This window comes from Pseudorasbora parva, chromosome 7, assembly GCF_024679245.1.
Source record: "Pseudorasbora parva isolate DD20220531a chromosome 7, ASM2467924v1, whole genome shotgun sequence".
Taxonomy (NCBI): Eukaryota; Metazoa; Chordata; class Actinopteri; order Cypriniformes; family Gobionidae; genus Pseudorasbora; species Pseudorasbora parva.
In genome coordinates, this window is record NC_090178.1 from 35,206,393 (window position 1) to 35,222,795 (window position 16,403).

At 38.0% G+C, this 16,403-nt stretch overlaps 1 protein-coding gene across 1 annotated transcript; it reads right to left on the reverse strand.

Annotated features, from left to right (window-relative positions):
* Positions 1–349: 349 nt before the first annotated feature.
* On the reverse strand, positions 350–2,038 carry ccka (cholecystokinin a). Its single transcript, XM_067449786.1, has 3 exons — positions 1,887–2,038; positions 893–1,135; positions 350–764 (listed from the first exon to the last, which is right to left on the reverse strand). Exons 2-3 carry the CDS (start codon positions 1,131–1,133, stop codon positions 634–636), a joined length of 372 nt encoding a protein of 123 aa, XP_067305887.1. The 5' UTR covers positions 1,134–1,135; positions 1,887–2,038; the 3' UTR covers positions 350–633.
* Positions 2,039–16,403: the final 14,365 nt, after the last annotated feature.

Genomic DNA, 16,403 nt, shown 5'->3' on the forward strand with positions numbered 1-16,403 from the left:
CCTCGAGCAATGGGAAGAGAATTGGATCGGAAGGCTGCTCGTGGCACTAGTGCTGTAATGCTAGCCGTTCGGCTTTCAAATAAGAGAAAGCTTTCATAATAAAATCATTAACCGTGATTCGTTAGCTTGGTCCCTCAACGCCGCACAAATGGCTTCACTGAGCTGTGGTGGATTCAGCTAAGATGGTGAATCAAAACTACATGCTAATAAAAGCGAGTTCTCTACAGGATCAAGAAACATTACAATAGACTCAGCTGCTGATTAGTTTTTCTTAACTTAACAATTTTATTGTTGTTTATTTGTCTGTGTTGCCATCGTTTAATGCAAGAGCCGTGAGAGTTCGAATGAGTGAGTTAAGGCAATGATTTATTCATAGACATCTGTGAGAACAAAATCATATCTACATGAGTTATGAGAATAAAAGCAGTAGAGACTACATTCTCACTCTGGTTTTTTTCCTGCAAAATAAATGTATATAGATGGACAAATGTATTCATATATTGCATCATCTCCATTGTACAAACAAATTTACATCAGACCGAGCTCAGACTGTGGTTGATTGACATTAAAATGAGTGACTCTGTACAGATGATCGGCTAATCAGGTTGATTCATGTCAGTGGTTGAATGGGTCTTATGAGGAGTATTCATACTCCTCTGCGCTCCGTCGGCCAAAATCCATCCATCCTAGGTAATCTCTGTCCTTTATTCTGTGAGTGGAGCCCATGGATCTGCTATTCGGTAAGGGACTTCTGCGGTATGTACCTGCATGGGAGGACAAGGACAAATTGTTGTTGTTTTAGAAATAGAAACGACTATTTGGTCAAGATTGTGCGTGATTGATAAAAAGTTCTATAAATATAAAATAAAGTAATCTGAAAGAAGAATTCCACCTTTGGTGGAGATGATTCTGGCCAGTAGTTCAGTCAAGCTGCTGCGGGGTTCTTCATCATCCTCTTGTTTAGACAACAGGCTCAGTTGTCCACTAGAGGGCGCTGCACGGGTGTGGCGTGTGTGTTTCGCTATGGCACCGGGATCAGATTGAACCCCATCTTCTGATTGTGAAGGGAGAGAAAGGCAACTGCTGGTGGAGAGGGCAGCCAGCAGCACGCACACACAGATTCCAGTGTTCATAGCTGAAACATACACACACACACACACATTAGAGCTTTGAGATTGCTTTTTAATCATATCACATACCGTTGCTTTTTAATAGATTTTACCTAAAAATATCAAACATTAAAACCCATTACCAAACAAAATAAGAAAGATAATATGGTCCTTTTTGCCTCAACTCAAAGATGATAAATCATGCACAGTTATCGACAAAGAGTCTAAATACATTTGTATTAAACACCTGATAGATGGACTACATTCCATTGTAAAATGGGTATTAATCTAAACTGTCTGTGTTCTTTCTCTTCAGGACACAAGGTTCAATTAAAACACATTTCCCCGAGAGTTGTTGTTTCCGAGTTCCAAAATTTGACTTAACCACATTTTTGTATGTTTTATTTAGGCTATCATCATCATCAAGCAATGAAGAGGTTCAGAATGGAAAAATAGTGGATCTGAAAAAATAACCCTAACTGGATTTAAGCCAAGAAGCATCAGCAACAGCAATGGGAATTTAAAACGGATCCAATTTCTCAAGAATTACAGAGAAATAATCACATTCACTCACTTTATATCCTCTTTGCTTTCATTAAAATCTACAAAAATGTCAACATTTTAGGACATGCAGCACGAGCACACATTTGAAATATTTTACAGTATATTTTACACAATGCCAAGTTTAAAAAAGACAGTAAATACAACAGCCGTTGTAAGCATGCAACACTCCACATTCAAAACTAAGACAAAAAAAAAAAAACTCTGAGATCGTACCTTCGGGTGAAACTCTGGCAGAGAGGAGGAGAGAGAGACAGATGGAGAACACACGCTGACTGCAGAACAAGTGTGCTTGCACAACTTCGCTGCACTGTGTAAGAGAGGCCCTTAAATAGAGCTCTGAGTGGGCTGGCCCTGTTTGACCCACGTAGCGGCAGGCGCAATTCCACTGTCTGTGTATTTGAATGAGGTTGTGTATTTGCGCAGGCTTGACGCAGAACCGAGGGTAGCAAGGTATTCTCACAGGATACAGATTGTGACATTGTCACTCAGGGGAACCGGGGGATCTCCAGAGGTCAGGCCATCCTAATTACACATATGCACACACCTCCACAACAAACTGAGTTTCCTCCTCCCTATACAAGAGTCCATCCCTCTCTGGCCATGCACATTATGATGTTATGGATACTGATGTCTTTAATGTGCACGGCACAGTTTGACTCTTATTCCAGTGGCTCTCAGCTATTTTTACCTCAGTACCCAGATTTTAAAAAGGACATGCAAGTGACAACCCATAACAGTACAAAATTTGTTTATTATTCTAAAGTTAACAAAAAAGCCATAACATTTATATGTATAACATTTATATACAGTAATCATATTTAATGAATTATATCATATACTAAATATTCATATAAAAAAACTATTACATTTTAAATAAATAATATTTGATTAAATCAGGGAGGAAATTTGATTGTTTTCCTTTCTTGTCCGAAATTTTGTATTTTGCGAGAATTACACATTTGTCCACTGTAATATAGACACCATGTATTAATACATGAAATCTAATGTTTTTTTATGCCAAGAATATAGCCTTTTTCAAACAATTAGCATACATTTTTTTGTATGAATCACAAAATAATACTAGAATAAACCATCTCAACATGAGTAGAAGACATGACAGATTGTATCAGTGTCTGAGGGGTTTGAAGGACTGAAGAAAGGCGGCACAGCCACATCATATATATGTGTGTGTGTGTGTGTGTGTGTGTGTATGTGCGTGTGTGTGTGTGATCCTATTGCTTTGTTTCTACAAAACAACAAAAAAAACTTGAGGTTTTATAGGTCTTTTTAATATCTTTTAATCAAAACATCCTTCTGGAATGAGGTAAAGCACACGAAGATGGGGAATCAAACAAACGTCGATAATAAATCCAAAAACAGAGCACTCAGGAGAATGTAGGAGAAGAACACATCTTAAAAGGATAGTTCACCCAAAAATGTATAAAATGCTGTTAATTTACTCACCCTCAGGCCATCCAATATGTAGGTGACTTTTTTTCTTCAGTGGAACAGTAAAGATGATTATTAGCTGAAACCATGGTCCTCTCTGATTCATATAATGCAAGTATGGGTCCTGGCACTTGCAAGCAAAACAAAATGAATACTTGCGCTGCAGACTGTCACGAACGCGCTCAGGACTGTTTGCTGAGGCTGTGGATTACAGGTAAAAATGTGGTAAAATGTTCCATTTATTGCACAGACCGATCGTTTCACTTTATAAGACCTCAATGTATCATCAGTAACCACAAGTATTAAAGGGTTAGTTCACCCCAAAATGAAACTAAGCCCGTGATTTACTCACCCTCAAGTCATCCGAGGTGTATATGACATTTTTCTTTCAGAAAAAGAAAAAACAGTTATATAAAAATTGTTATATAAAAAATATCCTGGATCCTCCAGGCTTTACAATGACAGTGACTGTTGGGTCATTTTTAAAGCCCATAAAAGTGCATCTATCCTTCATATAACTGCTTCACATAGCTTTGGTGAGTAATTAAAGGGTTACTTCACCACTTTTTCATATTAAACTATGTTATTCCCTTAACTAAAACGAGTTGATACATACCTCTCTCGTCTCAGTGCGTGCACTTAATCTCTCTGACGCGCGGTGACGATCTGATAGGATTTAGCTTAGCCTGAGAGTACTTCGACTCGGCGCAGTAAAAAGTCCCGCCTGAAACATCTTCCCTCACGTCTCCCCCCTCCCCCTCTAATTTCTGTCAATGGGGGGGGGGATATGTGAGGGAGGATGTTTCAGGCGGGATTTTTTACTGCGCCGAGTCGAAGTACTCTCAGAAGTGCTATTCCGCCATACATTATAGTTCTCCTTTTTAATCCGCTTAGAAAAGCGCCACGTTTTATTTTGTCATCATTTTTGATCGTTCAACTATTCGTGTAACTGTATTTAAATAAGGAAAACGTGGAGGTGTTTGGTCGCTTCTAACTTGATCTCTGTTTGGTACCATAGTGAATGAACTGGGCTTTTTGGGCTAAGCTAAATGCTATCAGATCGTCACCGCACGTCAGAGAGATTAAAGTGGTATTTCAGCGCTGGGAAGATAAATCTGTTTTTAAACTGGGTCATTAATGTAGTAGAAATGTGAAATTATTTTTGAATTTGGTGCCTTCTAGACTAAAAAAGACAGAAAATGTATTTTTGTCTCATGGGGATGAAAAACTACAATTCCCAGATTGCTTCGCTGCCCTGTGAGGCCATTCCCAAAGCCACCGCTACTGGATTACACTGACTGAGTTGGAGAAGACACCCCAATTAAAAACTGAACGTGTCTGTTCAATATAATGAGTGAGTCACCGCGTGAGTATCACAGCACTGAGCACTAACTGCAGGAGTGAGATAAATGAGCTGAGCTCTCATGATGAGAGCTGAGGTAATCGCGACCACATTCGCGCCATACATTCACAACGCAAGTTCAGTCTGGCGTGTTTCAGTTCATGCCTTTGCAAGCTTAACTTTCATAGAAATTAATTTGAGAAGTTAAAAGACTTACATTGCTCACCATAGCTCCGTTTAAATGAGTGCCTGTAGCTGCGAGCTGAGCTCTGAGTGTGATCTCCCATCCCCCATGCGTGGGTTCAAAACATGCGGAAATGGCTCCCTCTGCTGGCTGTAGTCTTTAGCCTTTGGCCAAACATTCCTCCGATGATGCAAATATCGTCAATTTGCGTCATAGGAAGAATTTTTCCAGAAATAAAATGCATAAATCTCTTGTCTCAGGGGGATATAAGGAGGGGGGGAAGCACAATTATTTGATTATACTCCAGGGTTTCTGCTGATACAAAAGCCATATGCTAATCGCTGAAGTAACCCTTTAAGTGCACGCACTGAGACAAGAGAGACATGTATCAACTCGTTTTAGTTAAGGGAATAACAGTTTAATATGAAAAAGTGGTGAAGTATCCCTTTAAAGGCCTTCTGTAGAATTTTTGTAAGAAATATATACAAACTTTATAAAAAAAATATCTAGTTTCGGGCAGTCAGTGGCACACGAGTCGACTTTTTTATGGCAAAAGGATCAATTCAACTTTATTTACATAACGCTTTTACAATGATGATTGTTTCAAAGCAGCTTCACAGTGTTAAACAGGACAATGTTGCAACAAAATTTGATTCGGCTGTATCTGGAGAAAACAGTGATGTTCTCATCTTATTTTAATTTATCATATAGCGACAATGTGGGCAGATCAGTAATATAGTTGATACAGTTAATTTAGCAATTCATTTTATTTGGATATTTAGTTGAAAACTAAATCGAAAAACTAGATCGAAATTTTAATGTCCCCAACTGAGCAAGCCAAGCCAAAGGCGACAGTGGCAAGGAACCAAAACTCCATCAGGGCATGATAGAGAAAAATAAACCTTGGGAGAAACCAGACTCAGTCGGGGTGTCAGTTCTCCTCTGGCCTATTAACACACCGTTTATGATTATTATTCTGGCAACCTTACAGGACAGAAATCATATTAGATCGGAATATTCAAAAGTTCGAGGTATCACACAAGAGGCGATTTATTGAGGATGGTGCGTCGATTAAACAAAAATACGAATATTTAAAGGATCGGAGTCATCGCGCCAAAGACGGGTTTATTAAGGGTGATATGTCGGTGAGGGAAATTCAGAGGAGACACTCCAGGGATGCGCTGGTCATGATAGCATTGGAAAGAGTAACCCATGATGCAATGAACGGGAGCATTGCAAGCTTTGACGTCTCTTGTGGATAGGGCTGGGCAACACACTTAAAACCCCTCTTCTCTTATATCGAAATTGATCAACAGATATAGATTTTTTATAACCGATACCGATTATTTGCATGTTTATGTACCGATAACCGATATATAACCAATATTTATTCATTGTTATTTCTGTTTTTTACAGTTACAGCAACAGCGTTTATTAAACATGATCATATAGGGCGCCCCCTCAGCCACATGTTTAATTACTTATCAACCTGATTATTAGATTGAATTGATGGTGATTATTGATTATTGGTTCAGGCGTTTGGTCAGGCAAGTGCTCATCAAAAATGAGGCGTCTAAACCCGCGGTTGCACAGGGACGGAAAAAGAGAAAGGAAGAAAATTTTCCTTTTCCCATCACATATCAGATCGGAAAGGCATTTAGGCCTATTTTCAATAAAAAGTGAGAAAATATTAGACAAGTGGACATAAAGCATCTAACATGTGTTTAATAATAAGTGCTTCTTGGTTAGGGGTAGGCCTAGGTAAACAGACATGTGCTGAATTAGAGACGATAAAGTGAGTGGGTTGGGGGGCGCAAAACTCTAGCCTAGGGTAACCCGGCCCTGCTTCATAATAAAACAATCCTGTAAATATGGTTGACTTAATCAATGCATATAAATGCAATAGTGAAACTGTTGTGCATCCGCTTAAGCCATTAAAATGTATTGACACTGCGCTAGAAGTATTGAGCGCTCCATGAACCACATGACTCTGCGTGCCGCCCGGAGACGAGAGCATGTCGCAACTCCGTTTTTCAACGCCTCTGGCTTTAACATTAAGCCACATTAGCGCCAAAACGCTATTTATTGTTTGAAGTTTAAGTAAAAAAAAAAAAAAATTAAAAGCATAGATTTGTTTAATATCCAAACAAAAGCAGTTTTGGCAATTTGTCGTGAGATCATGTTGGGCGGAGTGAGAGCGTGACATAGAGCATGAAAGCGTGTGTTTTAGGCCAAATGCGTGAGTTGGCAACCCTAATAGACTAAAGAGTGAATATTCTCTGGAATATGCAAACATTGTAATAGCTATGATGTATTCGCGGGTTTGTTTATTTTTCTTATAGAGCCAATCTCATCTAGTACGATATCAAAATGATTACTAATGTTTGTGTCGGTCTATGAAATGCTGTTTTCATCTCTGTGTTTAACTTACATGTCTCGTGACGATAGGTCTAATAATTCTTTTTCACGGAGATGTAATTAATTCGATTTTATTTATTATATAAGTATTATATAGCAGACGTTAATATAATTTAAGGAGTTTTAAACGAGTTGGTCTTGTTTAGTTACATACAGTGACTAGCCTATATGCTGGAGCAACAGCGGTGGAACGCGACTGAGCATAAACAGAAACAGAAATAAGTTTGCCGCTCATTTCAAACATGCCATGCACATTTTATACATTCATGGCTGTTTTATTTCATTAATGTGAAGTTATATCTTTATTGTGACATGACGGATTACCTGACGGACTCCGTGAGTTTGTCTCTACTTAGCGCCAAGTTTAATCTACTACATAAAATCATCTCATAACATCTTATTTGTGCATATCTCAATTGTGCATTACTGTTCTGTTACACAAAGTTTATTAATATAGGTATGCAGGTTATTTTACCTTTGAACACCGCTGTTGACTCATCTCAACTCAGACGCAGTCCTTTAATGGCACGCTTGTATGCAATTCTCAAAACGTCCACACCATTTAGGGGTAAATCCGATATTACAAAACCAATACCCGATTATAGAAAAATGCTTAAATATCAGGGAAAATATCGGAAATCTTGTGCACACTTCATGTGCACTTTCAGTCTACGGACTTACAATGGCCATTGCGTGCGCGTGTCCATTAAGTTCACAAGACCGTAGGTTGTCCCATTCGTCATTTAAGCTTAAAGAAGGGTGTATGAAAATGCAATGCATGGACAGATGTATTTTCAAGTTGGATATGGATATTCCTTTAATGTTATTCTTTTGAGATTATAAGTGTGTGTAAATGTTGTTCTATACCAATGAGGACTCGTGTCACAGTGGGAGCCTCAATTAAGGTTTTATTTGCTTATTTTGTATGATGTGGTTAGTGTTAGGGGAGAGAATATACAGTTTGTACATTATAACCTTTACATCTGTGTGTGTGTGTGTGTGTGTGTGTCCTTGAAGTTTCATTAGCACTGTATTTTTCAGTCCTGCTTCACATACTTATAGTAGTCACATGTTGCCTAATATTATTTTGTTCTTTCGTAGGTAAGTACACTGCGAGTTCATTGAAAGTTTTAAATTCATAGTTAATGTAGTTTAGATCGTATTTTCTTTTGCTTTGCATAGTTTTGATCATGATTTTAGATGATAAATGCATGTCAGGCAATTTGTATATGGCATGATTATAAGATGCTTATTTTTCCATTTTGGTAACCAGACCCTGTTCCCAACTCACTTTCATAGTATGGAAGACAATGCTACATCTGTATGATATGTAAGATCCTAACAGAACAGAAAATGAATATAGCAATAAAGAGAACAAAGAAAAAGAGAAAGGATAAATGGATAATTTTGTCCGACCCTCTCGGCTATGAGAAAATAACGCACAATTCTCCACAAGACTTCTGGGAACCATTCAGTCTGACTTCAAGAGGATTGACTCCATCATCGGGACACAGGTAAATGCAGTACCTATAGCCTGGCTCACATGGTCAGCCTCAAGCTAATATCTTCTGTAAGCGTAGGAATTACTTCTGCCTGACAGATGTTCCACAGCGCTATTTCAACTGGTTGAGTAATAAAAATAATAATAAAAAAACAACTCTGCCACAGTCCAAATATCTTATACTCACTTTATATTTCATACTATTTATATTAAACTATGTATTAGGTCATTTTTTTATATTGCAGGTACTTTTTTTGACTGTATATATTTCTTTTAAATCATTAATATGAGTTCACTCATCACTTTTGACTGTAATACAAAAATTAAACAACCTCTCAGCCTCATAATAATTTGAACATTGCTAAAGCATACACAGATCAGGCTTAACATTATGACCTTCCTAATATTGTGTCAGCCCTGAGCCATCAAAGCATGGACTCCACTAGACCTCTGAAGGTGTGTTGTGGTATCTGGCAACAAGATGTTAGCAGCATATCCCTTTAGTCCTGTAAGTTGCGAGGTGGGGCCTCCATGAATCGGACTTGTTTGTTCAGCACATCCCACAGGCGCTCATTTGGATTGAGATCTGGAGAATTTGGAGCCCATGTCATTACCTCAAACTCATTGTTGTGATCCTCAAACCATTCCTGATCCATTTATTTTCTTTATGGCAGGGTGCATTATACTGCTGAAAGAGGCTACAGCCACCAAGGAATACCCTGGTTAATTCAAATAGTTCATGTAAATGGTCTGCAACGATACTTAGGTAGGGGCAGTGTAAAAAATCCAACTCACAAAAAGTTAGGCTAATGATACATTTTTGGTTAACTGGACAATTAAATGCAAAAAGGTTGGCTTAACCATTGAAAATAACTTGGTTCAACAATTGTTGGACCAACCTAGTATTATTTGTAAATTCGATTTGTAATTGGAAGTTAACAAGCATACAAGTTGCAACAAGTTAACAATGCATTCTGGGTGCATCATTCAAAACTCATCCAGGGCTCCCAGCATGCATTGCGGCATGAAGCATGTCACCATTGATGAGATTCATAAGGAGATTATTGATGCCTGTGGGAGTAACTCTCACAGGAGGTCAAGTGCTTAATGTACAATTGGTTTTAAACCTTATTCAGCTTTTCTGATTAAAATCGTGCTGGATCTTTACTAGCATCACAATAAAACAAAGTTAATAGTATATTGCTCGTATTTAACTCAGTCACAAAGTCAGTGAATTAAACCACTACACAATGATTCAATTCTTATTCTGCAGCCAGAGAAACACTAGCATTAAAAAAGTCATCAAACTGACCAAAGAAACACTAATCACCATGATGGTGACATAAAAAATACAAAAAAATTCTACACAAAATCAAAAAAACTCAGTAAGCTGAACAAAAGATCTTAAATTGAGACATGCGATCTTACTCAGTTAATGGAGTTGAGTGAACTACTTTGTGTAAAAGTTGAGTGAACTCAAAAACACTATGCAGCAAGTTGCCTTACATTTTTAAGTTATGTCAACTTTTCTTTTTTTACAGTGTGGTACGTGTCAAAGTAACATCCACATGGATGTCAGGACCAAAGTTTCCCAGCAGAACTTTGCTCAAAACATCACACTGTCTCCGCCGACTTGCCTTCTTCCCATAGTGCATCCTGGTGCCATGTGTTCCCCAGGTAAGTGACACCTGGCCATTCATGTAATCAGACCGGTCCACCTTCTTCCATTGCTCCATGGTCCAGTGAACCAGCATAACTTCTTGAGTAATCTGAGCTACAGTAGTTTGTCTGTTTGATCGGACCACACGGGCCAGCCTTCGCACCCTACATGCTGTTTCTTTGAAAATATAGCCTAACTGTATTGCGCTGTCACTGGAGAGACTGCTAAAGCTGCTCAGGTTGTATTTTTGTAGGAAAATATGTAGAAGTGATATAGAAACTTTCCTATTACTAAAAATAAACAGAAACGGATGTGACTAAATAAGTACACATGTCCTCTTTCTTTTGTGAAATAACTGTAAAAATACCACTATTTCTATGTGACTAATGTGTATAAAACTTCGATGCTTGGGCATTAAATCTTTAAGTGAACAATAAAAATGCCAACAAACAGCCGCTTTTATCAAGTTCAGATCAAGATCTCGTTAAGATTGTTTTTCAGATAAATCATACATTTGTTGGTGAGATGACTGGTTTGTGTGATGTTGTTCCAGAGAGATGTGTTAGTGGCGGGTTTTAGTGAAGTGATGCAGAGCTTCTAGCCCGACAGTGGAAATGCAGCGTGGTTTTGGGCTCGGTGCTACGGGTCCGTAGCCTGACAAGCCAGACCCACATCAAGATGTTTGGTCTGGAAACTCACCATTGACAGGGCTCAATCTGAGGAGCGGGATAAACGGTTGTCTTTCAAACTCCCTCTGCACGCGATAGGATAGCGCTACACCAACCAGAGCAACGTGAAGTGGAGCTCGTTGAAGCTAGTAAACATGTGAAGATTAATCTTACGCCGTATCCGGTACGCTGAACACTTCTTCCCTTTTTAAGAATGACTTCAGTGCCGTTCTTTGTTCTTTTCTCAGAGAAAAGCTTAACCCCAAGTCTTCCAGAGTCTCAGCCAAAGCCGATTCTCCAGTTTCTGTGTTTACTAGTAGCACGCAAGCGCAACTCTGGCATCATTGTGTTAAGCCCCGCCCACCGACTCTATACACGATGTGATTGGCCTGACCAGAGTTTGGCTTGTACAGCTCAGAAGGTATTGAGAATTGCTAGACGATACAGATTGTGACAGATTAGATTTGCTGCTGTTAGGGTGTGGCCTGATTTCGAGGCTAACAGGTCTGAGGATATTAGCCCAGCCCGGCCCAATGAAAGCCCTGCCTCACACTGGCCCAACAGTGAAAATGCGGCTAATGAGCGATGGCCGTCCATCACCCTGTCACCGGTTCACCACTGTTCCTTCCCTTAGACTACTTTTGATAGATACTGAACACTGCAGACCGGGAACATCCCTTAAGAGCTGCAGTTTTGGAGATGCTCTGACCCAGTCGTCTAGCCATCACAATTTGGCCCTTGTCAAACTCGCTCAAATCCTTCTTCACTTCTAACACATCAACTTTGAGGACTAAATGTTCACTTGCTGCCTAATATATCCCACCCACTAACAGGTGCCGTGATGAAGAGATAATCAGTGTTATTCAATTAACCTGTCATAAATTACAATGCTGGTGTCAATCATGATTCATTGAAATTCTGGTTACAATGAGTTTGGTTTTCAGTATTTAAAAATATTAGTGTTTTATTTGCTCCAAATAGTTTAAAATTCCATGTCCCTATAATAATTTGATCAGAAATATTTGGTTAAATTATTTATTGTCAGTGAATGACGCATGTAATAGTGAGTCATAAAATGGAAAGGATGGTACATTTCAAGTCTCAATGAGTCTGTGTGTCTCTTTTTCAAGTGCAGTTCTGTGTTTTCATCTTTTTCTGAAATAATGGCACACTTGACCACCTACTCCTCAATATGATGTGTGTAGATAAAGATCTACTTGTGTTTGAGGGTCTAGACTCTACAAAGCAAATGAACAATGGTTTATAATAATCAATTATAAGTCTTTTCTCTTGTGGGATTACTATAACAATTGTATAACGACAAAGGCTTTTCTTTTTGAATTTATTGGATGATTTTAGTACTGAAACCAAAGAAAACTGGATTTATGTCTACAATATATCTTACAATTCTCTAAGAGTTGGTTCAAAGACATATGGTTGGCATGTTTTATATTTTCCAGGTGGGAACAACATTGAATAAATATTCTATATTTTCTAACATTCCAATAATATGTGCAGTAAAGCCATCTTCTTCAAAGAACCCTTCTACAGCCCAACATTCAGAGTTAATGTTTTAATTTGTCAGTAAGAATAAGGATAACATTTGTATTTAAATCAGTGATTGACTTTTACATTCATTTATTATTCTCATAGCTGTACACATAGGCAGTGGGAAGAAATAGATTTATTCTAGATTTTGTCATTTACAGTCAATTGTTGTGTACTTTTTTGTAATTTTTCAACTCTGTCTCTCCATTCCAAACAAACAGATTTAAAGGCTATTGTATTGTCTACTATTCCTGAAATTATTACCATTTAGTTTAGATAACTAGTTTAGAATTTACTCAAACAAAGACTATAATGTGTAGTTAGGATCATCTCCATAACCTGATACCAAATGCACAAGTTAACTGACATTATTATTATCCATATTAGTCATGTCACCTCTATTTATTTAGCGCTTTAGATGGTTTCAAAGCTTTACAGAGATATAAATAAATGATTCAATGATGCAAACAGAATTCAATTCTGCCTTAAATTAAAGCAGATCTAAAAAGACAATAGTAAATAATCATTATTCATGTTAGATCGGTTTAGTGTTAATTTAGTTCGGTTCCATAACTATCTAACGTTCATCAATTATTGAATGAATTCAATTTGTCTATAAAGCCGCTCTGGAGAAAACAGTGATGTCATCATCCAGCTCAGTTCAGTTGTCATTCGACAGTGTCAGTGCAGGCAAATCATTAACATTGCAGAATATTAAGTGTCCCCAACTAAGCAAGCCAAAAGACGACAGTAGCAAAAATCCCAAACTCCATCGGTGACATAAATGGAGTAAAAAAACTACGAAGAAACTAGACGGGGGACCAGTTCTCCTCCGGCCACTGGCCAGACGAATTAACATGGTGTGTCAGATTGTGGATTGATATCATTCAGAATGTTTCATTTAGTTCCTTCTGCTTGATGATCGGGATACATTACGTTAACATTTAGTGGGAGGGGAGTGTCAATAGCTGTCTAATCACTGAGGTCTTCACAGATGGTCTGAATCTAGGGCTTGTCATGGTCTCCACTGACATTCAGGCCTGCTGTGGTCGCCTCTAGGTTCATGTCCACCATCTGGTCTGGATACGGAACAGATCTGACTGACTGGGTGCTTCGTGGTTGTTGTAAATGTGCTATATAAATAAAGTGAATTTGAACTTGAATATGACTGCGCTAACCTCGGGATAAAAATAAGGCAGAGAGAGTAATATTAGAGAAGATGCCATTCCTCTTACAATGTATCAATAAGGTGTTATGGGATGTGATCCTGGGTCTAGTTGACCTAATTTATGCAGCCAAACCATCCTTTAAGGGTGGTTTAAATTAAATTTAATTAATTAAATTTAATTATTAACTCTTTCATTTCAGTCATTTATGCAACAATGCTTCCCTGCCATTGATGGATATTTCCAGCTTTCCATGTTTTCACAGTTATAGGGGGCACTATTATACATCTCCTGAAAGAGTACAGCATCTCCCGATTAAAACACAGGTAAAGAAAAAGCAGCAACAAGCGTACGCAGGTGCATATTGAAAATAACGTGATCATCCATATTAAACAGCAAATAAATCAAAACTGCAAAATGTCACCGAATGAAATGATGACCCAGGAAGTGCTATAGAACAAGCTTTGGGTGTTGATGGATGCGATATAATCCATCTATGTTTTGATCATGGTTCTGAATCTGATGGATGTACTCTTTGACAAAAATTCTAATTTCTCAGCTTTTTGCTACATTTTTTATTTTATTTTATGAAACCTACCCACATTCAAGTGTTGAGTAAAAAAAGAAAGCATGAAGCTAGAATAACAAGTTTTTTTTTAAAGTTTTTTTTTAACAGACATCCTTACAATAAAGTATTCTGGGGGCCATGAACATTTTGTGAAAATGATCAAAAATGCTGGCGGTGGCTGGCAACTTAAAAAAAAAAAGAAGCTTTAATCTATAAACTGTATTATAATGTTATTATATGTATATTACACTTTGTTTATATAACTTTATTCTAAACCTTTAACCTAACTTAGTGTTCTTCATGAAATGATTCACACACTAAAAAAATACACATACTCCAAAAGAGCTTTTGTCTTTCTGATAATTGCCTCTTGGCTTTGGTTAACCTGTGGTCAAGGTTGCAGGCCTCTAAAGCATCTCCTCTCAGCATTTCAACAGAACAACAGCTGCATAATGAATAGCAACAAGCTTCAGTCCTACAGAGCAGCCAACCAGTGTTCGACACTCCAAAACAATCTCCGTGAAAATAGGACAACATGATTCATTAAATAATCCAGTGGCAGAGTCCATCATTTGAAGTGGATATGAGGATGCTGGCGTACAAGTGTAGCAATTACTTTGAGTGTGTGAGTCAGACAAACTGCAGCCTTAGTGTCACCACCCACCCTCTTGCCACAGGGATCCCTCAGAGGCTTCTGGGCGGATGTCAATGGCCAAAGTCTGAGGGCTGTCAGAAAGACTAGATCTTCATGGCCATGGAAGGACAGCATGAGAGCAGTTCTGATGATGATAGCGAGGACATATATATATATATATATTAGTTGATTATTTAGCAGTACAAACAAGAATACCAGATGAGTGTTGGAATCAGCTAAAAAAGAAGGAATAACATCATTTTAAAGGCCCATTCACACCAACTATAACAATAAAGTTTATCATTTGTTGTTAGTATAGTTATATATTTGTCGCTAATATAGTTGTTATATTATTTATATTTGGTTATCGTTCTTGGTGTGAATGGCTCTTAAGAATATCGGAAATTAGTTCTTAGCATTTAATTGATTCTAAATACTCTAAAAATGTATACAAGATACAACTTGTTTGTGTGTGAAACCATGAGGGATTCTTGCCAGTGTAAAACCCATCAAAACATATAATATAACATATAATCTTTGTTATTTTTCTAGTTATTTACCTATAGTTGTAAATGAATTGGAAGTCTCGCACATTCACAGGCCTAGTTCCACATTGGCAAATAATGTGGATTCCATAATTCAGAATGGCAAAAAATGAATTCTGTCAACAATATATTAATTCTGTGAATTCAATATTTATTTATTTTCCGGACCCAGATGACCACTTTTTGTGGATAAAATTCATATCATATTTAGAGAATTAGAATGTTAAATACATTTTATGACATTCTGAGTGCATTTTGTCTATGAATAGTGTCCTTCACAAAATAATAAAGTGCATTCACTTTATGTACACAAAATGGAAAGTTCGGGTGTGTATATGACAACAGCTGACATGTGCTGTTGTGCAAAATGCAATCACTGTTTGGGCCCTATCATACACCCGGTGCAACACAAGTGTTTTTTTTTTCTTTTTCTAGTTTCACTTTTCTAGTTCAATCATTTTCACATCCAGAACCAAGTTGATAAAATAGCAAATGCCCTCGTGCCCATCTGTTCGCCCATGTCCATGCTGGTCTGAAAATGGGGTGTGTTCAGGCACATTGTTGGTGTTGTTATTTTGAGGCAACTGAAAATGATTGCGCCATTGACTAACAAAAACCTGTTTTTTTCCTGGTAATCTATAGCAAAGTATTTTTTTATTTATTTTTTGTTATTTAAAGAGGGCGTGTTAGTATGTTAAACATCATTTGGGAAGGAGTATGCCCTTCTAATCTTCCATTAATACCAAGATAAAAAAACAGCATCTTTCCTCTTTACGTTGTTAATTCTTTCGCCATTCCTTCTCCTCCCCTTCTCTTCCTTTTTGTACAATTTGCCTGTTATGGGGTTAATTGGAGCTTGAGTAGACTATCCTCTCCGAGTCCCTATATAGTAATATAGGGGGGTGCTGGAGAGTTTTTTTTCGAGTATGGGTCCGCTTGACAACAGAGCGGAATGTCCTTGTATGGGCGCGCGCACCCCACCTCCCGGAAGGGTGCGCACGCACGTGCGACCAGAGCAAATGCACGCCCATAAACACTGCTCTCAAG